Source organism: Condylostylus longicornis, unplaced genomic scaffold, assembly GCF_029603195.1.
Source record: "Condylostylus longicornis isolate FDR11 unplaced genomic scaffold, ASM2960319v2 ptg000527l, whole genome shotgun sequence".
NCBI lineage: Eukaryota > Metazoa > Arthropoda > Insecta > Diptera > Dolichopodidae > Condylostylus > Condylostylus longicornis.
In genome coordinates, this window is record NW_026578485.1 from 1 (window position 1) to 25,757 (window position 25,757).

Here is a 25,757-nt window from a genome sequence, read left to right on the forward strand (position 1 = left end):
TCAGCCTGCCTTCGTTGAGGCTTCGTCCTGGTGTCTTCATGTTCGGAAGACTCTTCCCAAATGCATGGATTTCTTAGAGACTCATCCTGTACCAGTGTCCACATGAGAATGTGACATTGTCTTTCTTGAAGGATTTAGTTTTGGTTGTATATGACTCTGAAATCAATGCAGGGGCAGTTCTGGCGGTTTTACTGGATTTTAGCGCGAGCTTCTCCCAATCTCGCTTACAGGTAACAAATTTTGTCATTTCCCGTTCGCTGATTTTAGTTTTTTTCAAGGTTGACGACCCGCATTGTTAATTCTTTAATACAAAGCCCTTCAAGTGAAAGTCCTTCTGTCGGTCTTCCTATGGCTTCAACGATTGGGTGTTCAGACTACAAGTGCTTCTCTTCGAATGAGGATCCCTCCGGAAATGATGATGGAGTTGGCCATTATTGCTTTGACAGTGAATCATTCTCATTGTGGCTAAGAGCAATGGGAGTTTCTTCCGATGAAGAACAAAGTCTCAATAATGATTTGAATCAAAATTTTGGGTGTAAGAATAATCTTCTGCCTCTTATCTATGATTTTTTTTTTCTTTGTTTTCCTAATTATTCTTTTTGTCTTTAGATCAAGGGCGTTTAGTGAGCTGGCTTCGAACCCTTCTTCTTCTTCCTTCGAATGGAATGAATGACTCAGAGGGATCCCATCTACCTTTCTGCTTAGAACTTCTACTCCATCTCTTCTGTGACCCTTCAACCCATTCCTCATCAACAGTTTTCCCATCCATAGGTTCAACCACTCAACCAAAAATCGCATCTGGAAGTTCTACCCTTCCTTCCCTCGCATCAACCACACGTGATATGTTCTGTCAACGACTCCTCCAATGTGTGAACGCATCGCACGGCCGTGTATTATCTGCCTGTCGCGCTAGCATTGATTCCGTAGCTCGGATTGCGTTCCGGGTTCTCATTGTCCCAACCAACGGATCAGAATATCAAGACTCTTCTTCTCTCGCTATTTCCGACACTCAAAATGGATTAAAGTTATTGCTTCGTCTTTTCGAAGAGGCAGATGTTCGTGTTCCCTCATGTGCAGCGACGCGACTCATTGAATGGGTCAGCAATCGCGTTCTATTGAAGCCATCGATTTCATCACAAGAAGACTCAACGGCAATCAATCGATCCCAGCGGCAGGCTCTTCAACCGACTTCTACTTCCATTGGGACGATCAGATACACAACAGAACAATCGAAATCATCCATATTTAACAGACCATTTTAAAACAGTTCTCATTAATCTCTTGCAAGGATCGGAGTCTGATTCCTCATCAGAGGCACCACCCTCAACGAACGGTGATTTAGAACTCTTTTCAGAGTCTCAAGCCGCTTCTGTTCATTCAGCATTGGCAGAGATTCAGAGACTGACATCAGACACAATAGCATCCACCCCGTTACAAGAACTTTCAAGACTTGAAGTTCCATGGACTCAACCAGGAACTTTTCCAATTCAATCTTCTGATCTACAATCAGCAAACACAGCAACATTGACACCCAAACCAATTATAGAGGTGAGAGTCGCTGATGTGGGTGTGTATTTGGAGTAAATCTATTTTGTCTTTTAGCTTGTCCCTCTTTCTGGAAATCATCTTGTAGTCCCGGTTACTGAAGTCCTTCGTGCATTCGCGTCTCCGTCTGACCCCCCCTTACATTCCCGTCGCGGATTGAAACGACGATTGGACGTTCCGGAACGCGAGTGTCCGACGTTACCTCCCGCGAAGCGTATTCGACCGACAAACGACGACATCCCCCTTGCATCAGAGCAATTTATGTTTGATGGTGATGGCTGCAGCACACGAAACAACGATGGAGCACGCCCTCTGAAATTATCACCATTAGCGATTCAACAGTTGGAATCAACTATCATTCGTGAACAACAATTACAACAACACTCGAACGATTTGTCTGATGGAGATCGTTTGATGTCCGATTGGAGTTCATTGCAAGAAATGTTGCACGGCTGATGATCAAACCAATTAGTCAATTCTTCCCCCCGTATTATTTCCTCTAGCATTTCTTTTTTTACCATTTTCTAGACTGAACCACATTGATGCATTTTGTTTTTCCGTCCAACTGGTGTCGGTTCCTGGACCACTTCAAACAACATGGCACCTAACAATCCCCCAATTCCTGACCCTCACAGCGTCGATTATGCACCAACGGGTCGAGCGACTTGCAAAGTAAACATCTTCCTCCTGCAATCTCACTTTCAGCTCCGTTTCAGGACTGTGGTGCGTCAATCAAGCAGGCCGCAGTCCGGTTTTGCCGTCAAGTTCGAAGCCCCTTCCACGATGGCTTCGACACTCAATACAGACATTTCCGATGCGGTGTTCAGCGCAACTACACTTCAGATCTTCGTGAAATCAAAGGTCTGTTTGAGAGCCAGTCTCGCGACTCTATCTCTCCTTAGGGATTTTTTCCTTGAAATGGACGGATATATTGGCGTGCGCACAGCATTACGACGTCAAATTGGACGAAAGCCAGTAGGATTGAGATGATGGTGTATTGCAGGCTATTAACAGTTGTTGTTTCAGTCCAATGGTGTCCCCAATACAAACGATTTAATCAGATGAAATGGAGCTGCAGTCATCGTTGGATAGCCTCACAATGAAGATTTTGAAGCCGATTCTGGAACATAACAATCTTCATGTTTGGGATAAAATGAAAGCGCCCGAAGCAGCTCATGTTATTGCAGATGGTATAGATGCATGGTGTAAAAGTCAAACTTACGCTATCCATGTTTTCCAGGATTAATTTTTGGAAAGCTTCCAAACTGTCCAATTTGTGAACACCCCACTCTAAGACAGGTAAGCATAGGGTGAACTCAGATCGTGGTAAGCGGCCGTTGTAATGTCAGGAAGGGGCTGAGTGAGTTTTATTGCCGGGGTTATCTAGAAGACTCGAACACACGGTGTCCATTCAAATACACTCTTGCTGATCTTCTTGATCCCTCAAGATCTGTTGATAATTCAGCAACTGGGATACAAGATATCTCTGTTTTAACCCGCACAGAAAAGTTCATTCTTCCCGTGAGAGCAACATGTTGCATCTCTGTCTGATTTGCTTCTCTGTTTAGCCGGAGTGTTTGAAGGTTCCAGCGTTTAAAAACTGGAAATGTCCCAAAGATGCGCCGTCTCTTAAACTCGCAGGTAGAGCAATCACAAATGGGGTGCATCTTAACGTCCGTTGCACACAGGGGCATCAACGTCTTCAGATGTGAAACAAGAGGTGTAAGTTATTGAGAGAAAGAGTGCTGCTTGTAGAATCCTGGAAGACGGATCCATGAATTCCTCATAGACCGTCGAAAGGGAGGAAGAAAGCCGTCGTTTCAGAAGATGAAACGGAGGAGACTGTCCCAAAAGGTTGGGAATTGATCGGAATGTCATTTGCATCCGTCGGAAACACGAACCCTTCAAGACAAGATCTTATAAAACTTATCACTAAACATAATGGGACATTCACGTACGTCAATCGCCTAGTAACGATGACACATTGAACAATCTGATCTTCAGAGAAGATGTAACTCCATCAACAAGTTATCTTTTAATTGGTGATGATCCTAAAGCAAAAACAACGAAGAGATTCGCAGATGCCAAATCTTTCGGTGTTCCTGTTCTTCATGTATGCGAGTTACAAATTCGATTCCTCTCATTCTTGTTTTGCAGTGTGATTTCATTCCAGCTCTTATTTCACGAAAGCCAGTTTTACCAGCAGTAGGAAAGAAGAAGCGTCCTGCACCCAAAGCGAAACCAACAACGCGGAAGAGAAGACGGGGGGGAGACACTTCACCGCGAGAAGAACAAGAAGTTGCAGATGTTGAAATGGCGGAACCTGAAGAAGATCCTCGGCCCAAGGGAGTGATTTTGCGGGGGCGGAAATACGCGAAGGTTTATTTGTTAAATGGAAAAATGCACGCAACCCCATTCCCCTCAGCAAAGGTGCAATTCTCATTGTTTGGCCTCTTCGTGATTTGTTCTGCTATTTGTAGCTTTTGAAGGAAAAGAGGGAAGCAGAGGAAGCTGTGAAATCCGAATCGAGCCCTACTAAGAGCGAACGTCGACCCGCAATTCAACCAGGATCTGCTTTACTGCAAGTATGAACAAATCAGTTGTTCTGTAATTTTGTTTGAATCTTATTTTGAATCAATTCTTCAGATCGACAGTTTATTTCCCAAATCTGCACGCCATCGCATTTACGTTGATCAACTCAACAATGCATATAATTGCACGACATCCTTGTCGGATATTTCGACTGGTGAGTCAAGCGATTGTGTTGAAATGGAATCTTCTTTTTTCTAGGAATCAATAAGTTCTATAGTTTGCAACTCATCGAGGATTGTTCCGCCAAGCCTTCGAATTTCTGTGTATTTCGCAAGTGGGGCAGAGTTGGCGCCGATAAACGCGCGGACACGATCACTGAGGAATTTGGAAAAGATTTGAAGGGCGCAATCGGTCGGTAATAGACGCTTCGTGTCTCCATCGATCTTTGTTTCGTAGATTCTTTTGAGGCGCGTGTTTTCGATTTGACGGGAGTCGATTGGAACGCCCGCTTCGATAAAAAGAACATCGGGGGAAGGTTTGTTGATTTCAGGCCTTCGCGTTGAAATGTTCTTCTGTGCACTCTTCTTAGATATCGTTACGTTTTGTTGCATGGCCATAAAGAAGACAGCGAAGATGAGGATAATAAAGTTGCAATAAAAACAGAAGGTGAAAAGATTCGTCATTTCTAGATTCATTGATTTTGTCTTTCAGAGACTCAAATCAGCGGATCACAAGAAAAGCTTGAAAGCAAATTGGAGAAATCAGTTCAAGAATTAATTGAATTGATATTTAATAGAGAGATGATGGAGCACGCGCTTGAAGACCAAGATATTGATTTGCAAAAAATGCCTTTGGGTAAGTAAAACTCGTAGGCCAATGACTCGATTCAAGAGAACAGAGAAGACCAGTGGCAAGTTGTAATTCCTTCAGGAGCCATCAGTAAGAGTCAAATGACGGAAGGGTATGGATATTTGCGACAACTTCAAAGTTTACTCACCGATGAGATTCATAACGTAAGAAGAGAAATGGACACTTGAATGAATTTATTGCTCGACAGGCAGGAACGCTTAAATGGACTTCACGCATTATCGCAGCATCCAGCAACTTTTATACAGCGATTCCTCATTACGTGAGATACACACTTCACATGTCCCAATAATTGATTTGTGTTTCAAGTTCAAGCTTTCCAAAACTCCTCCACCAATCGATTCGTTAAATCTATTAAAACAAAAAATTGACATGATGGAGCAATTGATGGAAATTGGTGTCGCTGCGTCAATTATGGATGAAGCACTCAGAAATGCAAAGGTACAAAAAACATTTCTGGTTAACGCTTTTTGTTCATCACTTCTTTCATTAGCTATTACAATTCATTTATTTATTTTGATTTGTTTATTTACATTTTTCTCAGTCAATGGCAGCATTGGATTCCTACTACCTCGGATTGAATTGCGAGTTGCTGCCTGTGGATCGTAAAAGCAATGCGTTTAAATCCATTTCCCTCGCCCTCAAGAACACCCACGCACGAACTCATAATTCCTACTCGCTCCGTCTTGTTGACATCTATGAGTGCAAACGTGCTCAGGAAACAGAACGCTATCTTGAGTTTCTCAATTCAACTCCATTGGAAAATCGAAAACTCCTCTGGCATGGATCCAGATTGGTAAGATGCGCACATTGAGCAGATGGCCACTTTTGTTTCCTAGACGAATTGGGCGGGAATCCTGAAAACAGGGTTGAGAATCGCCCCTCCAGAAGCTCCAGTAACAGGTGAGCGTTCAACCCCGAATCAATTTTGGTCATTTCATCATTTAGGATACATGTTTGGGAAGGGAATCTATTTTGCTGATATGGTGAGATTTGTCGAAAGTGTTAAATGGTTGATATGTGATGGTTGTTTCAGGTCAGCAAATCCTCGAATTATTGTTTCGCTGATCAAAAAAATCCGTATGGAATTTTGGTATTAAGTGAAGTCGCTTTGGGGGATCCATACCACAAATTGAACGCCGAGGAATCTGCGGCAAAGAATTGCAAGGAAAAAGGTAAAATGAGGAAGAGATTGTTTGGCTCAATTGACCTCTACTTCCTCATAGGCTGTCACCACACGTGGGGAATTGGAGGAACACTCCCAGATCCTTCGTCCCAAGCTTTGCTTCCAAGTCGATTTGGCGGGTCCCTCATCCCGCTTCATACTGGAAAGGGCGTTAGCTCGAAATCAGTTTTGGAGCAGGTGCGAAATTGAAACATCTTGATTGTATTGTCATTGCGATTTTTCAGATTAAGATGAGTGGTTCTTCATCGCTTCTTTATAATGAATATATTGTCTATGATGAGGCTCAAGTCACTATGCGATATATCTTAAGAGTTGAATTTAACTATAAGTCTTTCATGGAAGATGATCCATCATCTTCATCATCATCAGACTCAGACGATGACTAACTATAAAAAGATAATTAGAGCCCGATTTGAAACTCTTCACTCTTTTTCTCGATCTTCCGCTTACTTACTATTCCATCAAATCAATAGCTTGTTCAAAAAAATCTTTCTTTTCGTAACAAATGTCCTTCATATTTAGCTTCAATGAGTTGTACAGTATTTTATCTACAGTATTTTATCTACTAGAATTGATGTCATCAAGAGGATGTTGTTATGACGAGTTAGTAAACGTATCCTTTTTCGAACAGACTAGCACCAGAGTCTTTTCCGCCTTGACCCCCTTCATATTTTCCCAGCTGGGATTCCCCGTTCGCCTTCGCTCTCGCAAGCAACGCTTCTTGCCCTTTCACAAGGTTCTCTGACTTTCCGCCCCACGCTTTCAAACAGGAAGCTTGCAATGCCCTCCCGAACTGAAAAGCAGAATCTCTACATGAACAACCAAGAATCTCAAAACATACCGAGAAGGAGAGAGACCAAGGATGTGGTCCAACTTTGTTCATTGCATTCAGATTCAGAGAAGCATCTTCTTCAGATTGTCCGCCAGAGAGGAAATTAACTCCAACAAGTGCCGGTGGAACAGTTCGACGAAGAGTCCGAATTGTATAGAATGCAACCTCTTCTGGAGTAGATTGCTTCGAAGCACTTTGACCAGGCGTCACCATGTTGGGCTGAAAAGCATCGCGATGAAGCAATGGCGGCTATTGGAGTATCACCTTCAGGAGGCAGCCTTCCAGGAGAATGTTGTGGTCGTTAAGAGCTTTAAACACGGCGGCTAACGTTCGCTCAGTGGCATCAGCACATGTTTCGATGCACTTTGGAGTGGAACGACACAGCATGAGATGAAATAGCGACAACCAAGAGTCTCACGTGAGTTCCATCAGCGAGGAGTTCCGGTTCGACAATTGGGACCAAACGACAAGATTGACAGATTGCTGCGTACCGCGCCAATGTGTGTGCTGTCTCAGCGATTGAGAGATCGCTCGGCTTTCCCTTCACAGGGTCGATTGAAAGAACGGCCTGAACACCGAATGCCAATCAATTCGAAGTATTTCATCGCTCACTCTCCATTTAGCAAAACGCGCTCCAGCTTCGTAATACTGTGAAAATACGGGAAGTCAAATACAAAATCGATGAAATGCAAACCTTTTTGCAACGATCTGCCAGTTTGTCAAGCCCTAAACAAAGAGATACATTCAACAGAGATGCAAGAAAGCGGCAAACCTTGAGTCGCTTTTTCATCGTCAGTTCCTGGGAGCGCAACGACACCAAGATCCACTTTAATACCAGGAATGATCGATTCGGATTTCATGAGTTCCACCATGGATGTTCCATTCTTAGCATTCTGGAACAATGTCTGACAAATTAAGATTTTGCATCAGGAAATTGATGCTTCTGCTACCTCTTCATAGAGAATTGCGCCAGAGATAAATTTTCCAAGTCCCTTGGTTGTGAAAAGCAGTTCGCGATAAGCTGCTCGATTGGGTTCTGTATTCTCTAATCCAATCTTCTCGAAACGCTTTCCGATGGTTCCTGTCGATTCATCAGCGGCCTGAAGCAACGAGGATCAAACTGTTCTAGACTGAAGCTTTCAGTTGTGAATTCGTTTTAGACGCACCAGAATTCCTTTTCCTGGAGATGCAATTTTAGCGGCTGTTTCTGCCAATTCTTTGGCGACGTCTTGAGGAAATTTAGCTGGCTGTAAAAAGTACGAGATTGAACAGGAAGGGGCATCCTGTGTATCGACTTACCATCGTGAAGTGGGTTTTGCAATTGAGTGGTGGTTTGAGCTGATTAAGTGAATATGCGTCTCACAGCATGCAAACGGTATATTGAAAATCTGTTGTCGCAAACACCAAAGAAACACATTTGGAGTGAAATGAGAGATTTGAAGAGAAAACAAGACAAACAATAGAAAAGTGCAAGAGAGACTAGTGGTACATATCGCCTTCAGCTGGTTGGGGTAATCGGCGATTACTAGGTGCAGCCATTTCTAGTCTTAAAGCAACCAGAACGGACTCAATAGACTGATGGCAGTTCCAAGAACGGAGAATACCAAGACCTCTTGAAACCTGAAATGTTGGATTGAATCAGCTCTATGAAAGGAAAACATACATTTCCAAGGCCGTCAACAGAGGGAAGATTTATTTTGGTGTTAAACTTAACATCTGGAGCTTGATCGGGGTAGTGTTGTCCACAACGCAACGTGAGGGAGTAAATCCTGTTTTCAAACGGAGTCTGAGAAAAATGAAATTAAAAATGTGTTGCACAATGAAATTGACAAAGGTGTACGATGAAATTGACAAATGTGTTGCATAGGGTATTTTTTCTACCATGTGAGGTCCGCAGATTGTGCAACTCCACGTGGTGAGGGAAATATCATCTGGCTCCTCCAACCCATAGGAGACGCCGTCGCTCACGTGACCTTTTTGACCCTTTTCGAGTTCATCGAGGAGGCGGAAACTGCGAGGGACCTTGATTGGCTGAACAAAGAGGCGTTGCGCAAGTGCTGTTCGTTACAAGGATTCACCTCTGTGTTCATTGCGGAAATTTAGAGAAATGCAATCAAGGGCGAATTAATCTGTGATGGAGCGAAAATTCTCTATCACTTCCGGAGAACGCTCACCTTCAAAGAGCCCACTTCTCGATTTAGGGACTGAGCAGGTCTCGATCTCCCGGATTGAAAGACATGCAGAAGTCACATCTGCTTTTCAGGGACGCTACAGGGAGAACCAATATTTGCGAGACTTTCCGTAAGGTTCTTAAGGATCTACAATGCGGTGAAACCATTCTTCCTGTGGGCCTTCGTTTGTAGACTGAATTCTTGAAGAGATTGTCTCCGATGGCGCAACAGGAGGAAGAGAAGGTAGAAGACTCTATGACCACTTCTAAGCTCCCTATCACTCCCTATCTGTCTGTTACTTCATTCGTTTTTCCAGGCTGTAATTATATCAGTTCCCTCTAAAGAACCCACAAAGCATAAGAAGAAAAATGACAAGAAGAAAAAGGAGGAAGAAGAACTTGTAAGTCACGCACTGCACGAAAAATCGGATCTCTGTTTATTCAGTCTGAAGAAACTCAAAAAATTAAGGATGAAATTGAGTTGTTAGCTGAAAGGGTTCGAGACTCGGATGATGGCGTTGCTCAGTTAGCGCTCCAGACATTAAGTTTGCAGCTGAGAGGAGCAACAACCACAATGACTTCAGGTACGGATTGATGTTGTCCCATGGTTGATGTGTTTTTTTACAGTCCCACTCCCACTCAAATTTCTTCGTCCATATTTTGGGGATATTGAATTGCATTATGAATCTCTCCCAGATGATAATTCTAATAAGGTACGATCAGATTCAACAGAGACCTTCGTTATGTCGGTTGGTTCTTCATGGTGGTTCACACTGTTCATTGTTGTTTCTTCAGACAGCCATTGCCGACGTTCTTTCTATTCTAGCAACTGTTGTTCCAAACGACACACGCAAGGCTCTTCATTATCGATTGCGAGGAAGCAAGGATGGGTTAACGAGTTGGGGGCAAGAGTATTTGCGCAATATCAGCGGAGAATTATCAGCAGAGTATGACGACCGCCAGAATAAGTTGCTGGATAAGTTAATGTCGTCTGAGGAGTTAAAGCCCGAGCTTGAAGTGTCTGTAAGTGTGTTTCTGAAAAGAGAGCTCTATGGAACAAATTCTTCTGTTCAGGATCTCCTCAATTTAGTTTTCCAAATCGTTCCTTTCTACATGAAGCATCACAATGAGATTGATGCAATCGATCTTCTCAGTGAAGTTGAACAAATAGAAGCAATTGCGCGCGTAAGATACATTCTCATGCGCCGCTTTATTCTTCTTATTTTTGTTCAGTTTGTTGACGAAAAAAACTACTCGCGCGTAACGCACTATCTGCTGGCATTGAGCAACTACGCTGCTTCTGATGAGGAGTGGACCAGCGTGCTTCATGTGACCTACAACATTTTCATTGCGATGGTACGAAACTTCCAACTTCTATTTTTCTCAGAAGATGTTTTTCAGGAAGAGTATTGTCAAGCTGTGCGTGTTGGATTAAAGCTGCGTGATACTGAGCGTGTTAGAAAAGCAATTTCCAGCTGCTCTTCTTCGGTTGTAAAGAAACAAATTGGATACTTGTTGGCAGCGTACCAGATCAATTTGCAAGAGCTGAATATCTCTCTCGAAGAAGAACCAGATTTGCTCACAGCAACGAATGACTGGCTCTCTGAAATGTATAAGCTATTAGGAAAGGCAAGTGAAGTATGAAGACTGCCAAGAAATGTGTTTCTTCTATTTAGGAATTGGATGTTTTGGAGCCCAAAACACCAGAGGATGTTTATAAAGCACACTTGGAAGATCGACGTAGGCTTTCTCTCAATCCTCTCGTAGTAATTCTCGCTTGGTATGATTCGCGTAGGTGGCGCGACTGGATTTTTCTTAGATTCTGCCAAAATGAATCTTGCCTCTACTTATGTCAACGCATTCGTTAATGCTGGTTTTGGGACAGACAAGTTGATGACAGTCGATGATTCATCCTGGATTTATAAAAACCGTGAACATGGAATGCTTGCTGCTGCTGCGTCTGTTGGTGAGCAATCAGCGCAGAAGGTCTACTTCAATTGTGGAAGAATCAGCATTTGTTGATCATCTCATCAAAACGAAGCTCTTATAGTTCTTTCATGTTTCAGGGTCTGTGATGCTCTGGAATGTTGAAGATGGAATTCAAAGCATCGATAAATTTCGTTGGGCTTCAGATCCGATGGTCAAAGCTGGAGCATTACTGGCATTTGGACTTGTTTGTAGTTCTACTAATGTTCCTGGAGATTATGCTTTTGGCCTTCTCTCTGACCAAGTGGTGCGTTAGAGTGATGCATATGGATAACCATTTGATTGGTGCATCTGCATGTTGTTTGTTATATAGGAGGCGGGAACAGGAGCGGAACGTGATGCAACAATTTTGGGTCTTGGAATTTCTCATGCAGGATGGCACAGAGAAGAACTCCTTTCTTTGTCGGTTCCTCTTATCATTGACACATCAATTCCAAATGAAACAAGCGCATTTGCTGCGTTGGGGTTATCATTGACGTTTGTTGGAAGCGCTAACGAAAACGCTGCTGAAGCGATTCTTCAAACGTTGATGGAGCGTCAAGCGATGCCTGGAAATTTGGATGAGCCGGTTTCTTATCTGTTTGGATTGTCTTTGGGACTTTTGTTCTTGGGACGGAAAGACTCATGTGAGGCAACATTGGAAGCACTAGAGACCATCAGTGAACATCCCACGGGGAAATACGCAAGTTCGACAGTCATGGGATTCGCTTTCGCTGGCTCTGGTGACGTTGCTAAGGTGATTCAATATTTGGCTTAATTGATGAGTCACGTATTTCATCGATTTCAGGTTCAGCAATTTTTGAAAGCGTGTATTGAACAAGATGACGACAAGGATTCCAAAGAGGAAGCGGAAGAAGAGGGAACTGCAACTGGATCAGACGCAAAACCTGCCGCGGACTCTGAGGCGAAAGTGTGTCCAATGCGTGGAATGCATCAAGCTTCCGCCGTTCTCTCAATGGTGCTTGTCGCTTTGGGAGAGCCGTATGGTACGTTTGCAAGTCTAGCGTCCTTCCCGTTCAGCAATAATTAAGAGTCGTCTTGTCTGATTATCAGGAACTGATATGCAGCTTCGAATGCTCGATCATCTTCTTCAATATGGAAACACGTATATAAGACGTGCTGTTCCATTAGGCCTTGCACTGCTGTCAACCTCCAATCCAAAACCCTCAGTCGTTGAATCTCTTTCAAAGTTAACACATGATACTGATTCTGATGTTGGATTGAACGCGGTCCTTGCATTAGGATTTGTTGGAGCTGGTAAGGGCAGCCAGAAATATCGAGAGATAAGCATTTTTGTTTGTAGGCACCAACAACGCGAAAATTGCGGACTTGCTTCGTCAACTAGCTTCCTCGTATTACTCCCGCTCCCTTAATGGCTTGTTTTGCGTTCGCTTGTCCCAAGGACTTCTCTATATGGGAAAGGGTCTCATGACAATTTCCCCAATCCTTTCCGACGGATTTTTGATATCTCCTGTTAGCCTTGCCTCTCTTCTTGTTACCCTCCATTCTTGTCTTTTCCTAAAACAAACGTTTCTCGGGTACGTCGTTCTCTCTGTCTCTCGTTCATTGCGTTTCTTTCCAGACGTTTCCATTATTTGCTCTTCGCGCTACTCCCGGCAATGCGGCCCAGAATGCTTCTGACTCTAGATGAGGAGTTACACCCGTTGCCCGTCACAGTTCGAGTTGGCCAAGTAAGATTTGCAACACATTTTGTTAATTGATTGTTGACGCATTTCTTTGTAGGCTGTCGACACGGCTGGTCAAGCTGGAAATCCACGTTCAGTTACAGGGTTTCAGACCCACACAACACCTGTGTTGTTGGGGGCAGGAGAAAGAGCTGAATTAGCCACAAGTGATTACGTTCCTGTGACGTCTGGCCCGTTGGAAGGTGTTGTGATTCTGAAGAAGGGAAAAGACACCCAGCGATAGAATAGAATGATGCGTCGTTTCTTTTTTTCCAATACCTATTCGTACAAACAACTGAGTGGAAAATTCCTTGAAGTCCATCGAATTGAAGAAAGTGTTTTATTCAAAGTTTTCCAGCCTCACGAAGATTCCATTCGGTCCAACTTCCGTCATATAGAGACACATTGTCCCAATTGCAATATTCAGAAACCATTGTTGCAACCAACACAACAACAGCAGAAACTCCTGAGGGTATTATGTGTGGGATTGTATTGCAAGAAACCTGCTCACCGCTTCCACAAGTAAAAATGAGCTCTTTGTCATGATTAGGAGGAAGGTTCAATTTTTCTATTGAGGATTTAAATTACTGTTAAAGAGAGGAAACTCTTACCTGAGAAAAGCTCTTCCAGTTTCTCCCGTGAGTTGTATGTGAAATATTCATACTCAATTAATTCTCCTTCATTTCCAGATAAACAACCAGAGAGTGTTCCTCGGTCTCGTTGAAGTCGATGAGAGATTAAAACGCTCTTCCAAGGAACGTTGCGAGACCCTGGAATGACCACCTTGTGCGTCACTCAGCAGATTATGACGCACCAGCGATATGTCCACTCGCAACATCTGCTCGTGGCTCAGGATCTAATCCCAAGAATCTGCCGCTGGGCCGGGCGTCAATTAGAAGACAGGAATCCGAATTTGAACGAACGATTCTCTGAATAGCGTCATACGTTCTGATCAGCGCTTTGTTGAACGAAACTCCGATGACCTCTGGAGAAGATCTCGGAGACTTCTGGCGAAAGGGCGTTGTCTCCACTTCATAGCCTTCACTTATCCAACCACAAAGACCTCCATTCAAAATAAAGGCATTCGCTGCACCAAACACTTTCAACATCCACCAGACACGCGGAGCACTGATCATCACAGTAAATTGCACAAACAAAACAAACAAAATTTGTACCTCCAAGCACCAATTGAGTCATAAACAACAAATACGTCTTTCGTTAAATCAATTGAATTTTGCTGATCACTCAAGATACTCGCAAGATATCCAGTGAAATGGTCTGCTGTTGGCATCTTTACACACAGAAGACAAATTGACTGGATGTCCCAATTTGGGACAACCCACCGTGTGGGGAATCGGAGAGTCTCGATCAGATGATTCATCAAGATCGAAATAGACCGCGTGTGGCAATCGAATTTTATTGAATTCAATTCGTGGATCTAAAAAACAATTTAAATGAACAATTTAAAATGAACAGTTTGGAAGTGAAGGTCCCTCAACAAACCCCTTCCTCGAAACAAAGGCAATCCCAACCATGTACAATCGAATAAAAAGATCTGTTGATTATCTTCATTTATCAACAACTGTTGTAATTCATTTGGTTCGATCAGTGGCTCGATTCCTTGCATTTCTCCTTCCCTGCTCGCCTTAAAGGAATGACAGATTGTGTACTCAATTAATATTTGTAGATATGTATCTTGAGGAGTTGATTATCGATGGTTTTAAGTCTTATGCAGTACGAACAACAATTTCTGGTTTTCATCCACAATTTAATGCAATAAGCGGTTTAAATGGAACGGGAAAATCGAATATTTTAGACTCAATATGTTTTGTAATGGGAATAAAATCGTTACAACAGGTAGAGAGTTATTTAAATCATTGTTGAGTTCCCTTGTTGCGGTAGATGCGTGTGACAAAATTGGATGAACTTATTTATAAACAAGGACAGGCTGGAGTAACAAAAGCCAGCGTTACTTTAGTCTTTCGAAACGATGACTCGAAGCGATCACCCGTTGGACTCGCAGATCGTCCCAAAATAACAATAAGCCGTCAAGTAGGATCCTTTGCGAAAGATCTGGAAGGATCCTTCGTGTTTTTAGATTGTTGTCGGTGGTCGTGACAGGTTTCTGATGAATGGCCATGCAGCACGTCCGTCGGACATTCAAACAATTTTTCAATCAGTGCAATTAAATGTGAATAACCCTCACTTTCTGGTCATGCAGGTAAAACAGAATGTCATATATATATTATGATCAATGATGATTACTTATCATTGATTATTATCTTCTGAAAGGGTCGAATTACGAAAGTCGTCAATATGAAGCCGCAAGAAGTTCTTGGAATGGTTGAAGAAGCAGCAGGTACTCGAATGTATGAAACAAAGCGAAACGAATCCACCAAAAAAATTGCAACAAAAGAATCAAGAGTGAGTTCAAAGAAAATTGTTTGGTTTGTTACGCACATCTGATAGCTTGCTGAAATTGAACGCGTTATCCATGAAGAAATTGAACCAACCCTGGAGGGGCTGCGGAAAGAACAGTGAGAACTTCAGCTTACTGACTTGTTGACATCGCGAATTTTGTTTTTTAGAGAAGATTACACAGCGGCATTGCGAGGACAGGAAGAGTTAACGAGACTTGATCGATATTGCCGAGGGTTTGATTACTACAGGTATGACTTAGATTTGGTTTAAGATTAAAATATTGAATTTATCAGAATTACACAAAGTTTGAAAAAATCTCGAAAACAACAAGGTGGAGTAGAATTGAAAAAAATGGTTCTTAGCGTGATTCATTAGACGAATGGAAACTCAAGTCCCAAAATTTGCAAGATGCGCTGGCAAACCATCAAAAAAGTCTTCGACTTTTGGACGATCGTTTGAGAGAAGAAGAGCTTGAGGTAGAATTTTGCATAATATGGTGGTTCAAATTAAAATTCTATCAATCAGTTAAGAAAAACCGAAAAAGGACGAGTGACGGAGCTGACTCAAGAAAAACGTGCGCTTGAGAACGTAAGTCCTTTACCATTTGCGATGACTGCTTGAGTTGACATGAACCGATGCTTGAACAGGATCTTGCGGTACGCAAAGTTGCTAATCAAGAGGCAGAGAAAGCAAAAAATCGATTCAACACTGATCTGAAAAACATGAATCAAATGCTTGAAGATGCAAAAAAGCAAAAAGCAGCATTAATGAAATCCTCAGAATCAGAGCGAGCACAACTTGAAGACCGAACGAAGAAGGGTGAGATTTGCTGAAACATAAAAGTCCTAAGAATGTCTTGATGGTCACATTGCAGCGGCTGATTTACAAAACTCTTTGGAAGACGCTAAAGCTGCATTAGAGGAACTAAGAACGGGACACGTGACTGAAAAGAAATCAAGAACATCTCGACAAACATTGAGACAACAATTAACTGCGGGAGAATTGCATGTTACGAAATTAGAATCTGAGTGTCAACAGCTTGAAGCCACGATAACGTAAGAGAAATGTTTTTAAGAAATGAAACGATGTTCCATTCAGGAAGTGGAGAAGTGATTTGGCACAATGGGCTTCAGCCGCAGCCTCGTCAAATAAAAATTCTGTAAGTGGTATCTGCTTTGGGACACTTGGGACACCCTTCTCTAATGTCGCAGCTATCACAACAGCTGAGTGAACAACTAAAAGCAGAAATAGAGAAAGTTTCAAAATTGGAGGAACGCATCAAACAATTACAAAGTGTCAAAGAAACACACAAGAAAGCTGACGTAAGAGATACAGACACACTTTTCCACTTCAACCCAAATTTCTAGATGCAACATAAAGAACTCGAGCAGCGGCTGATTCAGTTGGAAGATCGCATCAATGAGCTGAAGAGGCAAACTTACTCTGTTCAGCGATTTCATCATGAAAATCCGAATTCGGGGGGGGCAAGCAAAATGATGTTGAGGGGTTTGTATCTCAGACAATTGTCTTGTAGGTAGAAGGACTTGCTTTAGAACTGATGAAAATTAAACAAGATGATTTGCGCTATTCAACCGCTTTAGAGGTGAAAGAAATCCTATTGACATAATCGTGCTATCTATTGAAATTATAGGAAGCGGGGAAAAGCCGCTTGTTTAATATTGTTGTCCAGGATGATGAAATAGCGAAATCACTTCTTGAGAGATACAAACAATTGCGACGTATCACATGCATACCGATGAATCGTATTAAGGGATCGGCCCTTTCTCTAGAGGTTTGTCAATTGTTATCAGAATGAAGTAATTCCTGATCATTTCGTTTGCAGAAAGTGAAACAGGCAAAATCCATCGCTAAGCTTCCGACGCAATCGCATGACATCAAGAGACCTCTCGATGCTGTTGTGTAAGAAATAGCAACTTGATTCGTAATCCATGTTGGAGATTCTGTTCACCTACCAACAATTCCACTTGCTGTGTTTGTTGTATTCAGTGCAACTGCGCCAGAATATCAAGAGTCTCTTTCATATGTCTTCGGTTCTTCGTATTTATGCGCGAACGCACAACTTGCACAAACTGTGAGTCATTCCTGTTCAAATGATGAGCTTTCTTGTCTCTCAGGTGTCCCAAGCTCCTGGTGTGAAAGCACTTGCGATTACAATTCACGGCGATAGCTACAATCCCAGTGGTTCAGTCAGTGGAGGATCAAGCGCTGGTTTAGGAGGAATACTCTTGAAATATAAGGAACTGGTTGAACTGATGGAAGAAGAGAAAAACTTAAGAAAAGAAATGAGGCAAGTTACAAAATGTTGGAAATTAAATAGTGAGCAAATTCTGTAGTGGAGTAGAATCTAAAATGGAAGAAATGGAGTCCCAAATCAAAGAACTGGAGCGTCTCCAAAATGAACACCAAACGTGTCAAATTTCTATTGAGGGAATGCAAGTGAGGAAAAGATGAGAAGCGCGGTTTGATGGATTTCTGGCAGAGAAGAATGTCGGAGTTGCAAGAAACTTCTTCAGCGGGGAAAGAAACCAAAAAAAAAGAAGAATTACTAGAAGCAGAAAAAAGATTGCATTCAATTCAAAACGAGGAGCTGCCTCGATTAAGAGACGTCGAGCTGCCAAAGCTAAGAAAAGAGATTGAAGCTGGCGCCGGAACAAGAGAGGAAAGAGTGAGAGATCAGGAAGAGGAAGGTTAATTGCGGAATTTCAGATTGCGAAGTTAGAGCAACAGATCAAAGAATTAATGCCAAAATTAAAATCTGCAGAAAAAGATCTTGGAAAAATTCAGGGTGTAAGTCTGATTCGTGACGCTCTGTAACGCTTCTATTGCAGATGACTTCGAATTTGACTCGCGATCTGGCCGTTCTGGATGAACAAATAGAGAATTTGGAGACGCAAATGGAGGAAAAGAGGAAAGAGGATCTTTCAAGCTTAGAAGAAGACTTGAGGACAACTGCGACCGCACTGCAAGGTGTTGTAAGTGAATTGTAGATACGTATCTAGTGCACCACACTTCAGGAAGCCGCATTGAACAAAACAACAGAACAACTCCGAGAAGCAGAAGCTGAAAGTCACCAACGCAATAGCAAATTCACTGCAATGTGTCAAGAGAAAGATGAATTGGAGACAGATATCCGAGAATGTGAAGCTGAGATTGCGAAAGTGAGGAAACATCCCATTTAGAACAAATTCACTCTTGCTCTGTAGAACAAGCATGCCTCACAAAGAGTTCGGCAAGACACTCAAGAATATGAACGAGTAAGAATTTGCTGTGTGACTCTTAGTGCTCTTTCCGTCTTCAGAGGCTTCAATTTCTGATAAGGGATCATTCTTGGCTTGAAGGCGTTGCCAACGAACTCAATCAGCCGAACGGTGATTTTGATTTTAGCAAGCCAGAAGCACACGGTCAGTTCCAACCCTTCTTGAGACTATCGACATGAATTAATTTTATGTCAGATTGCCATGAGCGTCTTGAAGGACTGAAACGTAAAGTTGAGCAACTTCAAAAAAGGGTTAATCGAAGCGTCGTAGCAACGTTGCAAAATGCTGAGAAGCAACTGAGCGTATGATTTGATTTGTTAGCGAGACACTTTTGTTGCTGCTGTAGGGATTGTGTGAGAAGAAAACACAACTGATTCGCGATAAACAGAAACTTGAGGAATTTATCGAAGAGCTGGACGTTAAAAAAAAGTTGGCTCTAGAAGGATGTTGGAAACAGGTCAGTAGGAGAAAATGCGCTTGTTTTTCAATGATACGCACAGGTAGACGAAAATTTCTCAGCCATATTTTCGATGTTGCTTCCGGCGAGCGACGCCCGATTGGCACTAACATCTTCGAAGGAGCTGCAAGACGGGCTGGAGATGAAGGCAAGGAGGATTGCCCTCCCTGTTCATGAATTTTGTTTGTTTCAGGTGACCCTTTCTGGAGTTCAAAAATCTTCGCTGGGGGAACTCTCAGGCGGTCAGAGATCGCTATTAGCATTGGCCCTGATTCTCGCACTCCTAAAATATAAACCGGCTCCCCTCTACATCTTGGATGAAATTGATGCGGCTCTTGATTTGAGCCACACACAACGAATTGGTGAGAAGAAGTCTCAACAAAATTGGAATGAAGTGCGGTTAATATTTCAGGAAAAATGATTCGAACACAATTTAGAGGGTCCCAATTTATTGTCGTTTCTCTGAAGGAAAATCTTTTTAGCTACGCGGATGTTCTTTTCAAGTAGGCCGTGCTATGAAATTGATCAGGACTCCCTTTCTATGCAGAACCAGTTTTTCTGGAGGGTCGTCTCAAGTCCAACGAACTGAAAATCGCAAAATTGATGAAGAGGATGAACAAAACGAAAATTTAGCAGTTCAACGTAGAAAGCGAATCTAACAGACACTATAAAAAGAGAGAATAACTCTAAAATTCCGGTGAGGCGGAATCGAACCACCGACTATCTGATTTCTGCTTCTCTACAGTCAGATGGTAGAGCATCTGAGCTATCACCGGCTCAATAAGTTGTCCTCATCCCTTTTTAAATGGTGTTTTTCAAAGCCCATGATTCTTAAAGGCCTTCGAAAAATTGCTTGATTCCATCATTTTTGGGGTGTGAACCTTGTGCGCCACAATGTGGTAGTTTGTGCGCCACAATGTGGTACTTGTGCGCCACAATGTGGTACTTTGTGCACCACAAATTACTTCAGGGCAGTAAAATATGCGGAAGTAGAATCGGTCTCACTGAATAAATGTAAATCGTACGAAGCGCAGAAAAGAGAGTGGATTTCTTGAAGCGAACAATTCGAACCGGTACTGGATGTTGCCGACCTCCACATGCATGATGGTCTTCCGGTCAGGCTCTCAGTTATCTAGTTCTTTGAAAGGCCAAATCCTGACAATGTCGTCCATTGTTCGAGCTTTCTTTCTCGTCCTTGTCGCTCTCTTTGCGCTGGCAGGAGCACAACAAGTTCCCGAGACATGCGCGCTGTGCAAAAAAGTCCCCGGATTTGTTTGGTGTTGGACTGGTAAGAACCTTTTATTAGCCACAAACGTCTATGTTTTTTTCAATTGCTATTTCAGGAACTGGTGGTCAACGGATTCAAGCTTGTGTTCCTGTCGCTTTGTGTCCTTCGGGATCGGAAGTCGACTGCTCGAAGTCATCTGCAGCTGGATTGTCCTTGGGAGCTGCTGCTGCTCTTGCCGTCGCAGCTCATATCGCTGCCTAAACGGTGTTTTCATGTAATGGTGTAGCTCGTATCAAGGATTACCGAGCTAGTATTTGAACAAATTTCTTTTTTCGTCTCTAACAATTTCGTAGAAAATAGCGTGAAACAATTGAAAATCAAGGCGATCAATAACTTTTGTTACATCTCCTTTTAGGAAGATTGATGAATGAGTCCGTGAAGTTGCCTCACAGGACTGGTTGTTGTAATGGGGACAGAAATGGAGTGTCAAACAGCTTGCACTCAGAATCAACTCAGACGTACCAAGTGAAGCTCTGGTTGTTTATCCAAAAAGCAAATCACGAAAGCGTTTTTGCGAATCATACGAAGCAATTAGAACTCTCTGACATCTGGGCATCCCCAAACCCGTAATCCGAGAATCGTTAGTTTGTGAGCTTCATTGATGATTTTCCTTGATTGCTTTCACCTCTTTGATTTCCAAGCGTTCTGAGTTTCCCTAAAGAAACTTCCACTGACGAAGAATTGAAAGCAGCAAAGATCTCATCGATGATTCTTAAACGAAAAGTAAAAACGTTTGATTTAAATCGTCATTTCAGTCTTTTCAAATCAGATTCAAGAAAGTGATGAACGATTTGTTACAGAAATTCATTTCTGAGAATCCAAAGCATTAACGATGAATTGTTTATTCAACAAAACTTCCCACGGTGATTCATGTAGTAGTCAGCTGGTTCCTCAATCAAATATGTTTCCGGATAATCAGTGATATGTGAACGAATTCTTGTCTGTGAGAACTTCGCCAGAACATCTAGGAGACGTACTTCGCTTTTTTGTGACTTCGCGTAGAGCTTCGGTTCAGAGAAGGGATTTTCGGTGTCCGTATCCAATCACTCTGGAATCATCAAAGTTCTGCCATTTCCCTCCGTCTAGATTGCAAGGCGCCGGTTCCAATCTCTGCTCTTTCTTTCTTCACAATATTCTACCATGTCGAACAGCTGACCTCCAACAGATTAATTGGAGATGGACAATTGGTACTTATTGCTCATCCAGTTATCTTCCGTCTCAAAAGCATTACCAGCCCGGGTCGTTTTCTCATGGGCCATTGAATTGAAACACACCATCTCCGCAGTCCGTCGACTAACAATACTATGGGGTTCCTCATTCGGAGCGGAGATGTGCCGTGATTTATCAACAATTTACACTGAGTGAGATTTATCAACAATTTACACTGAGTGAGATCTACCTACAATTTACACTAATCAATAATTCGCCTGAAACACCAAAACTGAAACTGAGTGAGAACATTGAGACTAAAACAGTGAGCTACAATTCCAGAGTTGAGTTACACTTTCATGAAGTTCTAGATTTTTGTCAAGGGAAAACACATATCATCGTAGCATTGCTGCACATTGACGTAGACGTGCAGTGATAGTCATCCAAGGAATTACACTGTGGCAATCTGGTAATGACTAGCTCCATACATCTAAATGATAAAACTGGGATTCGGGATAGGATCATCAGTCTGAGCATCCAAATTCACAATTAGAAACGTCTCTGGACAGGCCAGGTTCGTAAGGGATTGCTGTAGTACCAGATGCACAAGCACGATCAAAATCTATTGGAAAGAACTTCTTTCCTCCATTTCTCGACGTAGAACGAACATTCTCAATTCGAACATCCTGGGGTAGAAAACCTTCCGATGAAGACAATCCAATGTCTTTACACAAGAATGGGACCACGAAATAAATTCATCTGGAGTCATTGGAATGCCTGGCAGTTCTAAATGCTCCATTTCCACAATGAGAAGTCCTATTGATGATTGAACTGAGTAGACTTTCAAGTGCTCCCCGCTTGTACCGAATAGCAGCGTAGATGTCTGATACCTCCTTCCGAACACGATCTCTCATGAGGGTAAACGTGGAGAAAGACGCGAGCTAATTTGTTGAAATCGCTTCATCATCTGAGGCAGCTGTTTATGTAAATGCAAAAGTTGATTAAGCCGGGGACATAAAGCAACACGGTCTTCAGGATGAAATTGAATTCTCGCAACCGAACATCACGCTCCTGATCAGTAAGAAATTATAAGTGGCTCACCGAGGGCAAAATAATAAAAACGCAAGATGGTATCCAACTCGTGTACAAACGAGAATTGGGAACCGTTGGCGCAAACTTCGGTCCCTGTAATTGGTCTCGCTCTATCCTCATCGAGAGGCCTATTCTTCTCTTCTGCGCACTGGGGTTTGTCCGATTCGCATGCACACATCTGGTCTGTGTACAGTCATCAAGTTGAAGCTCCGCTGCATCCGTTGATCGATGCGAATTCCCAAAACTCGTTTAAGAAGAAGAACATCAATGGGATACTGCACACAATCATTGACTGCGGGATACCCAACGCTTCTGTGCGATGAGCGCTAAAAGGCACCCGAGCTCCGTGGTATTATTGTTGGCAGTTGGACCAGGACCTCAACACAGAGTTTTCAAGAGTGGTTCAAGTTTGGTTCGAGACAAAAGTCTGTAGCATGAGGAAAAAAGGCGCGCGACAGAAGTCAGGTCTAACACCCTCCCCTCAACTAAGGACTCGGCGTGGACCCGGAAGGGCTTTGGTGAGAAAGTCCGCAAGTTGATGTTCCGTTGGAACAGAAAGAACCTTGAACGTGCCTGAGTTGACGTATTCACGAATTTTGTGTGGTATTTGATGTCGATGTGCTTTGCTCTTTTATGGTGCATGGGATTTGTAGCGATGGCAATGGCGGCGTGATTGTCACAGTGGAGTGAGATCGGAGATGGGATTGGAGCTGGAAGTGTTTCTTGGAGAACTTGAAGAAGCCAGAAAACTTCATTGGCAGTTTGTGCCAGAGCGAGATATTCAGCTTCTGCAGTTGAGGTAGAGACGGCTGATTGTCTTCGACTGATCCACTGAATGGGAGCGTTGCGAAAAAGGATGAGAGAACCAGACGTGGATTTACGGGAGTCAAGACAACCACCGTAGTCAGCATCAGAGAGAGCATGGACGATGAGAGAAACTGGAGCGAGCTTGAGAGCAAAATTTGAAGTCTTTTTTAAATAACGAAGAGTGTGTTTGGCAGCTTGCCAGTGAGAAGAATTGCTTGACGCGCTGAACTGGCTCAATTTTCCAACGGTGTAGGCGAGGTCGGGGCGTGTGGCGATAGCTGCATACATGAGACTTCCTGTGAGAGATTGATTTTGAGCGTGGGATGAAATGCAAGATGAGTGGGAACTGGTTGTTTCTTCTTCCAAGGGTTGACTGAGGCGGAGATTGGGTGGAAGAGGTGTGGAGACGGGGTTGGCGTTCGTTCATGTGAAATTGATTGAGAATGTCTTCGAGGTATGTTCGTTGACGTAAATGAATAGTGATCGATGGCGGATGACTTCCATGTTCAAAAGTTGATTGACAGGGCCGAGGATTTTCATGGAGTATTTGGATTGGAGTAATTCTTGGACATGTTGGATGAAGGCTGGATTTGGACCCCGGACTTTATGCTCTCCACGTCGAAAACGACTTCGTCTACCTCGCCCTTTACGTCGATGATCTTCTTCTCGCAGTGGACGAAATCCAAGTGTGGCGAGGGTGGAGTCGATTTCTGAAAACCAGCAACGGGGCGCTTGCTTGAGGCCATACAAGGCTTTGTTGAGACGGTAGACATGATGTGGAAATTGATCGTTGACGAATCCGGGAGGTTGACGTACAAAAACTTCTTCATCGAGAATACCATTCAGGAAGGCATTGTCGATGTCGAGATGTTGACATTCCCAGTCGAAGAACGCAACAAGGGCAAGGAGAAGAAGACGGAGGGCTGGAAGAGAGACTACAGGAGCAAATGTTTCGTTGAAGTCGATTCCAGGAAGTTGGCGGGAACGTTGAACGCAGAGACGAGCTTTGTCTACGTTACCATGGACATCTTGTTTGCGCTTGAAAACCCAAAGAACGGGCAAAGGGACACGATTGGGAGGAAGTGGAATGAGGGTCCAGGTGTTGTTGTGTTCGATGGCTTGGAATTCGCGATTTAGTGCTTCAATCCAGTGAGGAGCGTCTTCACCGGTGGCTGCCTGTTTGAAAGTGCAGTCGCTGGCAGAGTTGACGAGTGTGATCGATTCGGAGTCCGGGAATGTGGAGAGTTGAAAAGCGGATGGGTCAAATGGGGCTGGTGGAGGTCTTGATTGGCGTCCAGAGCGTGTTATGCAAGGAGGCTTGGCGGGTTCTGAGTTTCAGTGTGCGAGAGGAGAGTTGTCGTTGAAAAGAAGGTTGTCGTTGTTGAGAGGGTGGTTGTTGAAGAGAAGGTTGTTGTTGTGGAGAGGGAGGTTGTTGTTGCTGTTGTGGAGGTTGTTGTTGCTGTTGTGGAGGTTGTTGTTGCTGTTGTGGAGAGGGAGGTTGTTGTTGTGGAGAGGGAGGTTGTTGTTGTTGTTGTGGAGAGGGAGGTTGTTGTTGTTGTTGTGGAGAGGGAGGTTGTTGTTGTTGTTGTGGAGAGGGAGGTTGTTGAAGAGGAGGTTGTTGAAGAGGAGGTTGTTGTTGGAGAGAAGGTTGTTGTTGAAGAGAAGGTTGTTGTTGAAGAGAAGGTTGTTGTTGTGGAGGAGGAGGTTGTTGTTGTGGAGAAGGTTGTTGAAGTTTGTGGCTTTCGTCAGGGATATGTGAAGGCAGGGCTTGAGGAAGTGAACTGTTGAAGAATGAGGGGTCCGGCTGGGGAATTTTCGTTGAAGGTGACGTCGCGTGATCGAATGAGTGAACGTGTGTGAGATGAAGATGTAGTGGGAATGATGTTGACCAAAACCGACAAAAATGACTTCGCGGGACACAGGAGAGAATTTGTTGGGACGGAGATCTTTGTGAATGTGGACGTAGGCGAGGCATCCGAATGTTCGGATATGTAGATCAGGAGGTTTGCTTGTCCAACGGTGGAAGGGAGTGATTTCGCGAGGTAGTGGTTGAGTTGGTGACCGGTTCTTCAAAATAACAAGCAGAGAGAATGGCGTGTCCCCAGAATTCGGATGGTAGCTGTGACCAGATCAGCATTGAGCGGGCTTTACAAGTATTCGATTGAGACGTTCCGCGACGCCATTAGATTGACTGGAGTAAGGCACTGTTGGATTGAGGCGGATTCCATGAGTTCTACAGTACTGTTGAAATTCATTTGATAGGAATTCCCCACCGTTGTCGCATCGTAGTTTTGATAGGGAAATCTGATGGAAGTTGATTGCTTGGGCATGGTACCAGTAGAAAGCTGTGAATGCATCTGATTTGCGTTTCAGGAGGGCGAGGGATGAGTAGCGGAGAAGTCGTCTGTAAATGTGATGAAATATTTGTGTCCGTCCAAATCGTTGGGAAATGGTCCGCAGAG

The 25,757-nt window shown here is 43.3% G+C and overlaps 8 protein-coding genes across 8 annotated transcripts; 4 read left to right on the forward strand and 4 right to left on the reverse strand.

Annotated features, from left to right (window-relative positions):
* The first annotated feature begins 2,611 nt into the window (after positions 1–2,611).
* LOC129617414 (poly [ADP-ribose] polymerase 1-like) lies at positions 2,612–4,940 on the forward strand. The gene is made up of 10 exons (XM_055532650.1): positions 2,612–2,750; positions 3,234–3,267; positions 3,335–3,499; positions 3,550–3,658; positions 3,703–3,975; positions 4,026–4,130; positions 4,192–4,291; positions 4,534–4,612; positions 4,667–4,743; positions 4,789–4,940. The coding sequence occupies exons 1-10, from the start codon at positions 2,612–2,614 to the stop codon at positions 4,938–4,940; spliced, it is 1,233 nt and encodes a 410-aa protein (XP_055388625.1).
* A 379-nt stretch (positions 4,941–5,319) lies between these two features.
* On the forward strand, positions 5,320–6,516 carry LOC129617415 (uncharacterized). The gene is made up of 7 exons (XM_055532651.1): positions 5,320–5,385; positions 5,489–5,740; positions 5,784–5,847; positions 5,893–5,930; positions 5,981–6,119; positions 6,171–6,307; positions 6,355–6,516. Exons 1-7 carry the CDS (start codon positions 5,320–5,322, stop codon positions 6,514–6,516), a joined length of 858 nt encoding a protein of 285 aa, XP_055388626.1.
* Positions 6,517–6,734: 218 nt separating this feature from the next.
* Positions 6,735–8,379, reverse strand: LOC129617416 (fructose-bisphosphate aldolase 2-like). The gene is made up of 10 exons (XM_055532652.1): positions 8,326–8,379; positions 8,129–8,245; positions 7,913–8,062; positions 7,735–7,867; positions 7,657–7,688; positions 7,575–7,610; positions 7,381–7,530; positions 7,227–7,325; positions 6,972–7,181; positions 6,735–6,923 (listed from the first exon to the last, which is right to left on the reverse strand). The coding sequence occupies exons 1-10, from the start codon at positions 8,377–8,379 to the stop codon at positions 6,735–6,737; spliced, it is 1,170 nt and encodes a 389-aa protein (XP_055388627.1).
* A 62-nt stretch (positions 8,380–8,441) lies between these two features.
* Positions 8,442–9,052, reverse strand: LOC129617417 (uncharacterized). The gene is made up of 4 exons (XM_055532654.1): positions 9,041–9,052; positions 8,844–8,993; positions 8,626–8,748; positions 8,442–8,582 (listed from the first exon to the last, which is right to left on the reverse strand). The coding sequence occupies exons 1-4, from the start codon at positions 9,050–9,052 to the stop codon at positions 8,442–8,444; spliced, it is 426 nt and encodes a 141-aa protein (XP_055388629.1).
* Positions 9,053–9,352: 300 nt separating this feature from the next.
* On the forward strand, positions 9,353–13,047 carry LOC129617418 (uncharacterized). The gene is made up of 15 exons (XM_055532655.1): positions 9,353–9,376; positions 9,450–9,533; positions 9,578–9,716; positions 9,760–9,845; positions 9,928–10,317; positions 10,366–10,761; positions 10,809–10,872; positions 10,928–11,098; positions 11,199–11,365; positions 11,432–11,854; positions 11,906–12,104; positions 12,172–12,375; positions 12,422–12,656; positions 12,701–12,809; positions 12,862–13,047. Exons 1-15 carry the CDS (start codon positions 9,353–9,355, stop codon positions 13,045–13,047), a joined length of 2,877 nt encoding a protein of 958 aa, XP_055388630.1.
* A 100-nt stretch (positions 13,048–13,147) lies between these two features.
* LOC129617419 (thiosulfate sulfurtransferase-like) lies at positions 13,148–14,094 on the reverse strand. Its single transcript, XM_055532656.1, has 4 exons — positions 13,979–14,094; positions 13,618–13,931; positions 13,415–13,573; positions 13,148–13,371 (listed from the first exon to the last, which is right to left on the reverse strand). The coding sequence occupies exons 1-4, from the start codon at positions 14,092–14,094 to the stop codon at positions 13,148–13,150; spliced, it is 813 nt and encodes a 270-aa protein (XP_055388631.1).
* Positions 14,095–14,492: 398 nt separating this feature from the next.
* On the forward strand, positions 14,493–20,448 carry LOC129617420 (uncharacterized). Its single transcript, XM_055532657.1, has 30 exons — positions 14,493–14,660; positions 14,706–14,855; positions 14,902–15,024; positions 15,096–15,227; positions 15,273–15,340; positions 15,392–15,488; positions 15,587–15,700; positions 15,750–15,812; positions 15,872–16,043; positions 16,099–16,279; positions 16,323–16,383; positions 16,436–16,546; positions 16,592–16,708; positions 16,759–16,827; positions 16,876–17,016; positions 17,068–17,144; positions 17,232–17,316; positions 17,360–17,532; positions 17,579–17,681; positions 18,074–18,217; positions 18,260–18,403; positions 18,449–18,499; positions 18,544–18,646; positions 18,698–18,804; positions 18,849–18,963; positions 19,007–19,107; positions 19,153–19,321; positions 19,372–19,462; positions 19,507–19,601; positions 20,303–20,448. The coding sequence occupies exons 1-30, from the start codon at positions 14,493–14,495 to the stop codon at positions 20,446–20,448; spliced, it is 3,471 nt and encodes a 1,156-aa protein (XP_055388632.1).
* Positions 20,449–20,828: 380 nt separating this feature from the next.
* On the reverse strand, positions 20,829–25,270 carry LOC129617421 (uncharacterized). Its single transcript, XM_055532658.1, has 2 exons — positions 24,777–25,270; positions 20,829–20,958 (listed from the first exon to the last, which is right to left on the reverse strand). The coding sequence occupies exons 1-2, from the start codon at positions 25,268–25,270 to the stop codon at positions 20,829–20,831; spliced, it is 624 nt and encodes a 207-aa protein (XP_055388633.1).
* Positions 25,271–25,757: the final 487 nt, after the last annotated feature.

Excerpts from the sequence above, each read along its gene's own strand:
- LOC129617414 (XM_055532650.1), top strand. The coding sequence starts at position 2,612 with ATGGAGCTGCAGTCATCGTTGGATAGCCTCACAATGAAGATTTTGAAG. Across the intron at positions 2,751-3,233 it reads AGATGGTATAGATGCATGGT|GGGCATCAACGTCTTCAGAT; the intron begins GTAAAAGTCAAA and ends CGTTGCACACAG. Across the intron at positions 3,268-3,334 it reads TCAGATGTGAAACAAGAGGT|ACCGTCGAAAGGGAGGAAGA; the intron begins GTAAGTTATTGA and ends AATTCCTCATAG.
- LOC129617415 (XM_055532651.1), top strand. The coding sequence starts at position 5,320 with ATGGAGCAATTGATGGAAATTGGTGTCGCTGCGTCAATTATGGATGAA. Across the intron at positions 6,120-6,170 it reads AAAGAATTGCAAGGAAAAAG|GCTGTCACCACACGTGGGGA; the intron begins GTAAAATGAGGA and ends ACTTCCTCATAG. Across the intron at positions 6,308-6,354 it reads CGAAATCAGTTTTGGAGCAG|ATTAAGATGAGTGGTTCTTC; the intron begins GTGCGAAATTGA and ends GCGATTTTTCAG.
- LOC129617416 (XM_055532652.1), bottom strand. The coding sequence starts at position 8,379 with ATGTGTTTCTTTGGTGTTTGCGACAACAGATTTTCAATATACCGTTTG. Across the intron at positions 7,868-7,912 it reads GCGCAATTCTCTATGAAGAG|ACATTGTTCCAGAATGCTAA; the intron begins GTAGCAGAAGCA and ends TTAATTTGTCAG. Across the intron at positions 7,326-7,380 it reads TCCTCGCTGATGGAACTCAC|TGCATCGAAACATGTGCTGA; the intron begins GTGAGACTCTTG and ends TCCACTCCAAAG.
- LOC129617417 (XM_055532654.1), bottom strand. Across the intron at positions 8,749-8,843 it reads CAATCTGCGGACCTCACATG|ACTCCGTTTGAAAACAGGAT; the intron begins GTAGAAAAAATA and ends CATTTTTCTCAG. Across the intron at positions 8,583-8,625 it reads CTGTTGACGGCCTTGGAAAT|GTTTCAAGAGGTCTTGGTAT; the intron begins GTATGTTTTCCT and ends CCAACATTTCAG.
- LOC129617418 (XM_055532655.1), top strand. The coding sequence starts at position 9,353 with ATGGCGCAACAGGAGGAAGAGAAG. Across the intron at positions 9,717-9,759 it reads AACAACCACAATGACTTCAG|TCCCACTCCCACTCAAATTT; the intron begins GTACGGATTGAT and ends GTTTTTTTACAG. Across the intron at positions 10,318-10,365 it reads AAATAGAAGCAATTGCGCGC|TTTGTTGACGAAAAAAACTA; the intron begins GTAAGATACATT and ends ATTTTTGTTCAG.
- LOC129617419 (XM_055532656.1), bottom strand. The coding sequence starts at position 14,094 with ATGCCAACAGCAGACCATTTCACTGGATATCTTGCGAGTATCTTGAGT. Across the intron at positions 13,932-13,978 it reads GACTCAATTGGTGCTTGGAG|TGCTCCGCGTGTCTGGTGGA; the intron begins GTACAAATTTTG and ends TGTGATGATCAG. Across the intron at positions 13,372-13,414 it reads ACTGGAAGAGCTTTTCTCAG|AAAAATTGAACCTTCCTCCT; the intron begins GTAAGAGTTTCC and ends AATCCTCAATAG.
- LOC129617420 (XM_055532657.1), top strand. The coding sequence starts at position 14,493 with ATGTATCTTGAGGAGTTGATTATCGATGGTTTTAAGTCTTATGCAGTA. Across the intron at positions 15,813-15,871 it reads AAAAACGTGCGCTTGAGAAC|GATCTTGCGGTACGCAAAGT; the intron begins GTAAGTCCTTTA and ends ATGCTTGAACAG. Across the intron at positions 18,404-18,448 it reads GTGAAGCTGAGATTGCGAAA|AACAAGCATGCCTCACAAAG; the intron begins GTGAGGAAACAT and ends CTTGCTCTGTAG.
- LOC129617421 (XM_055532658.1), bottom strand. The coding sequence starts at position 25,270 with ATGCCTCGCCTACGTCCACATTCACAAAGATCTCCGTCCCAACAAATT. Across the intron at positions 20,959-24,776 it reads CAACCTCCCTCTCCACAACA|AATCATCGATGAGATCTTTG; the intron begins GCAACAACAACC and ends TTTTCGTTTAAG.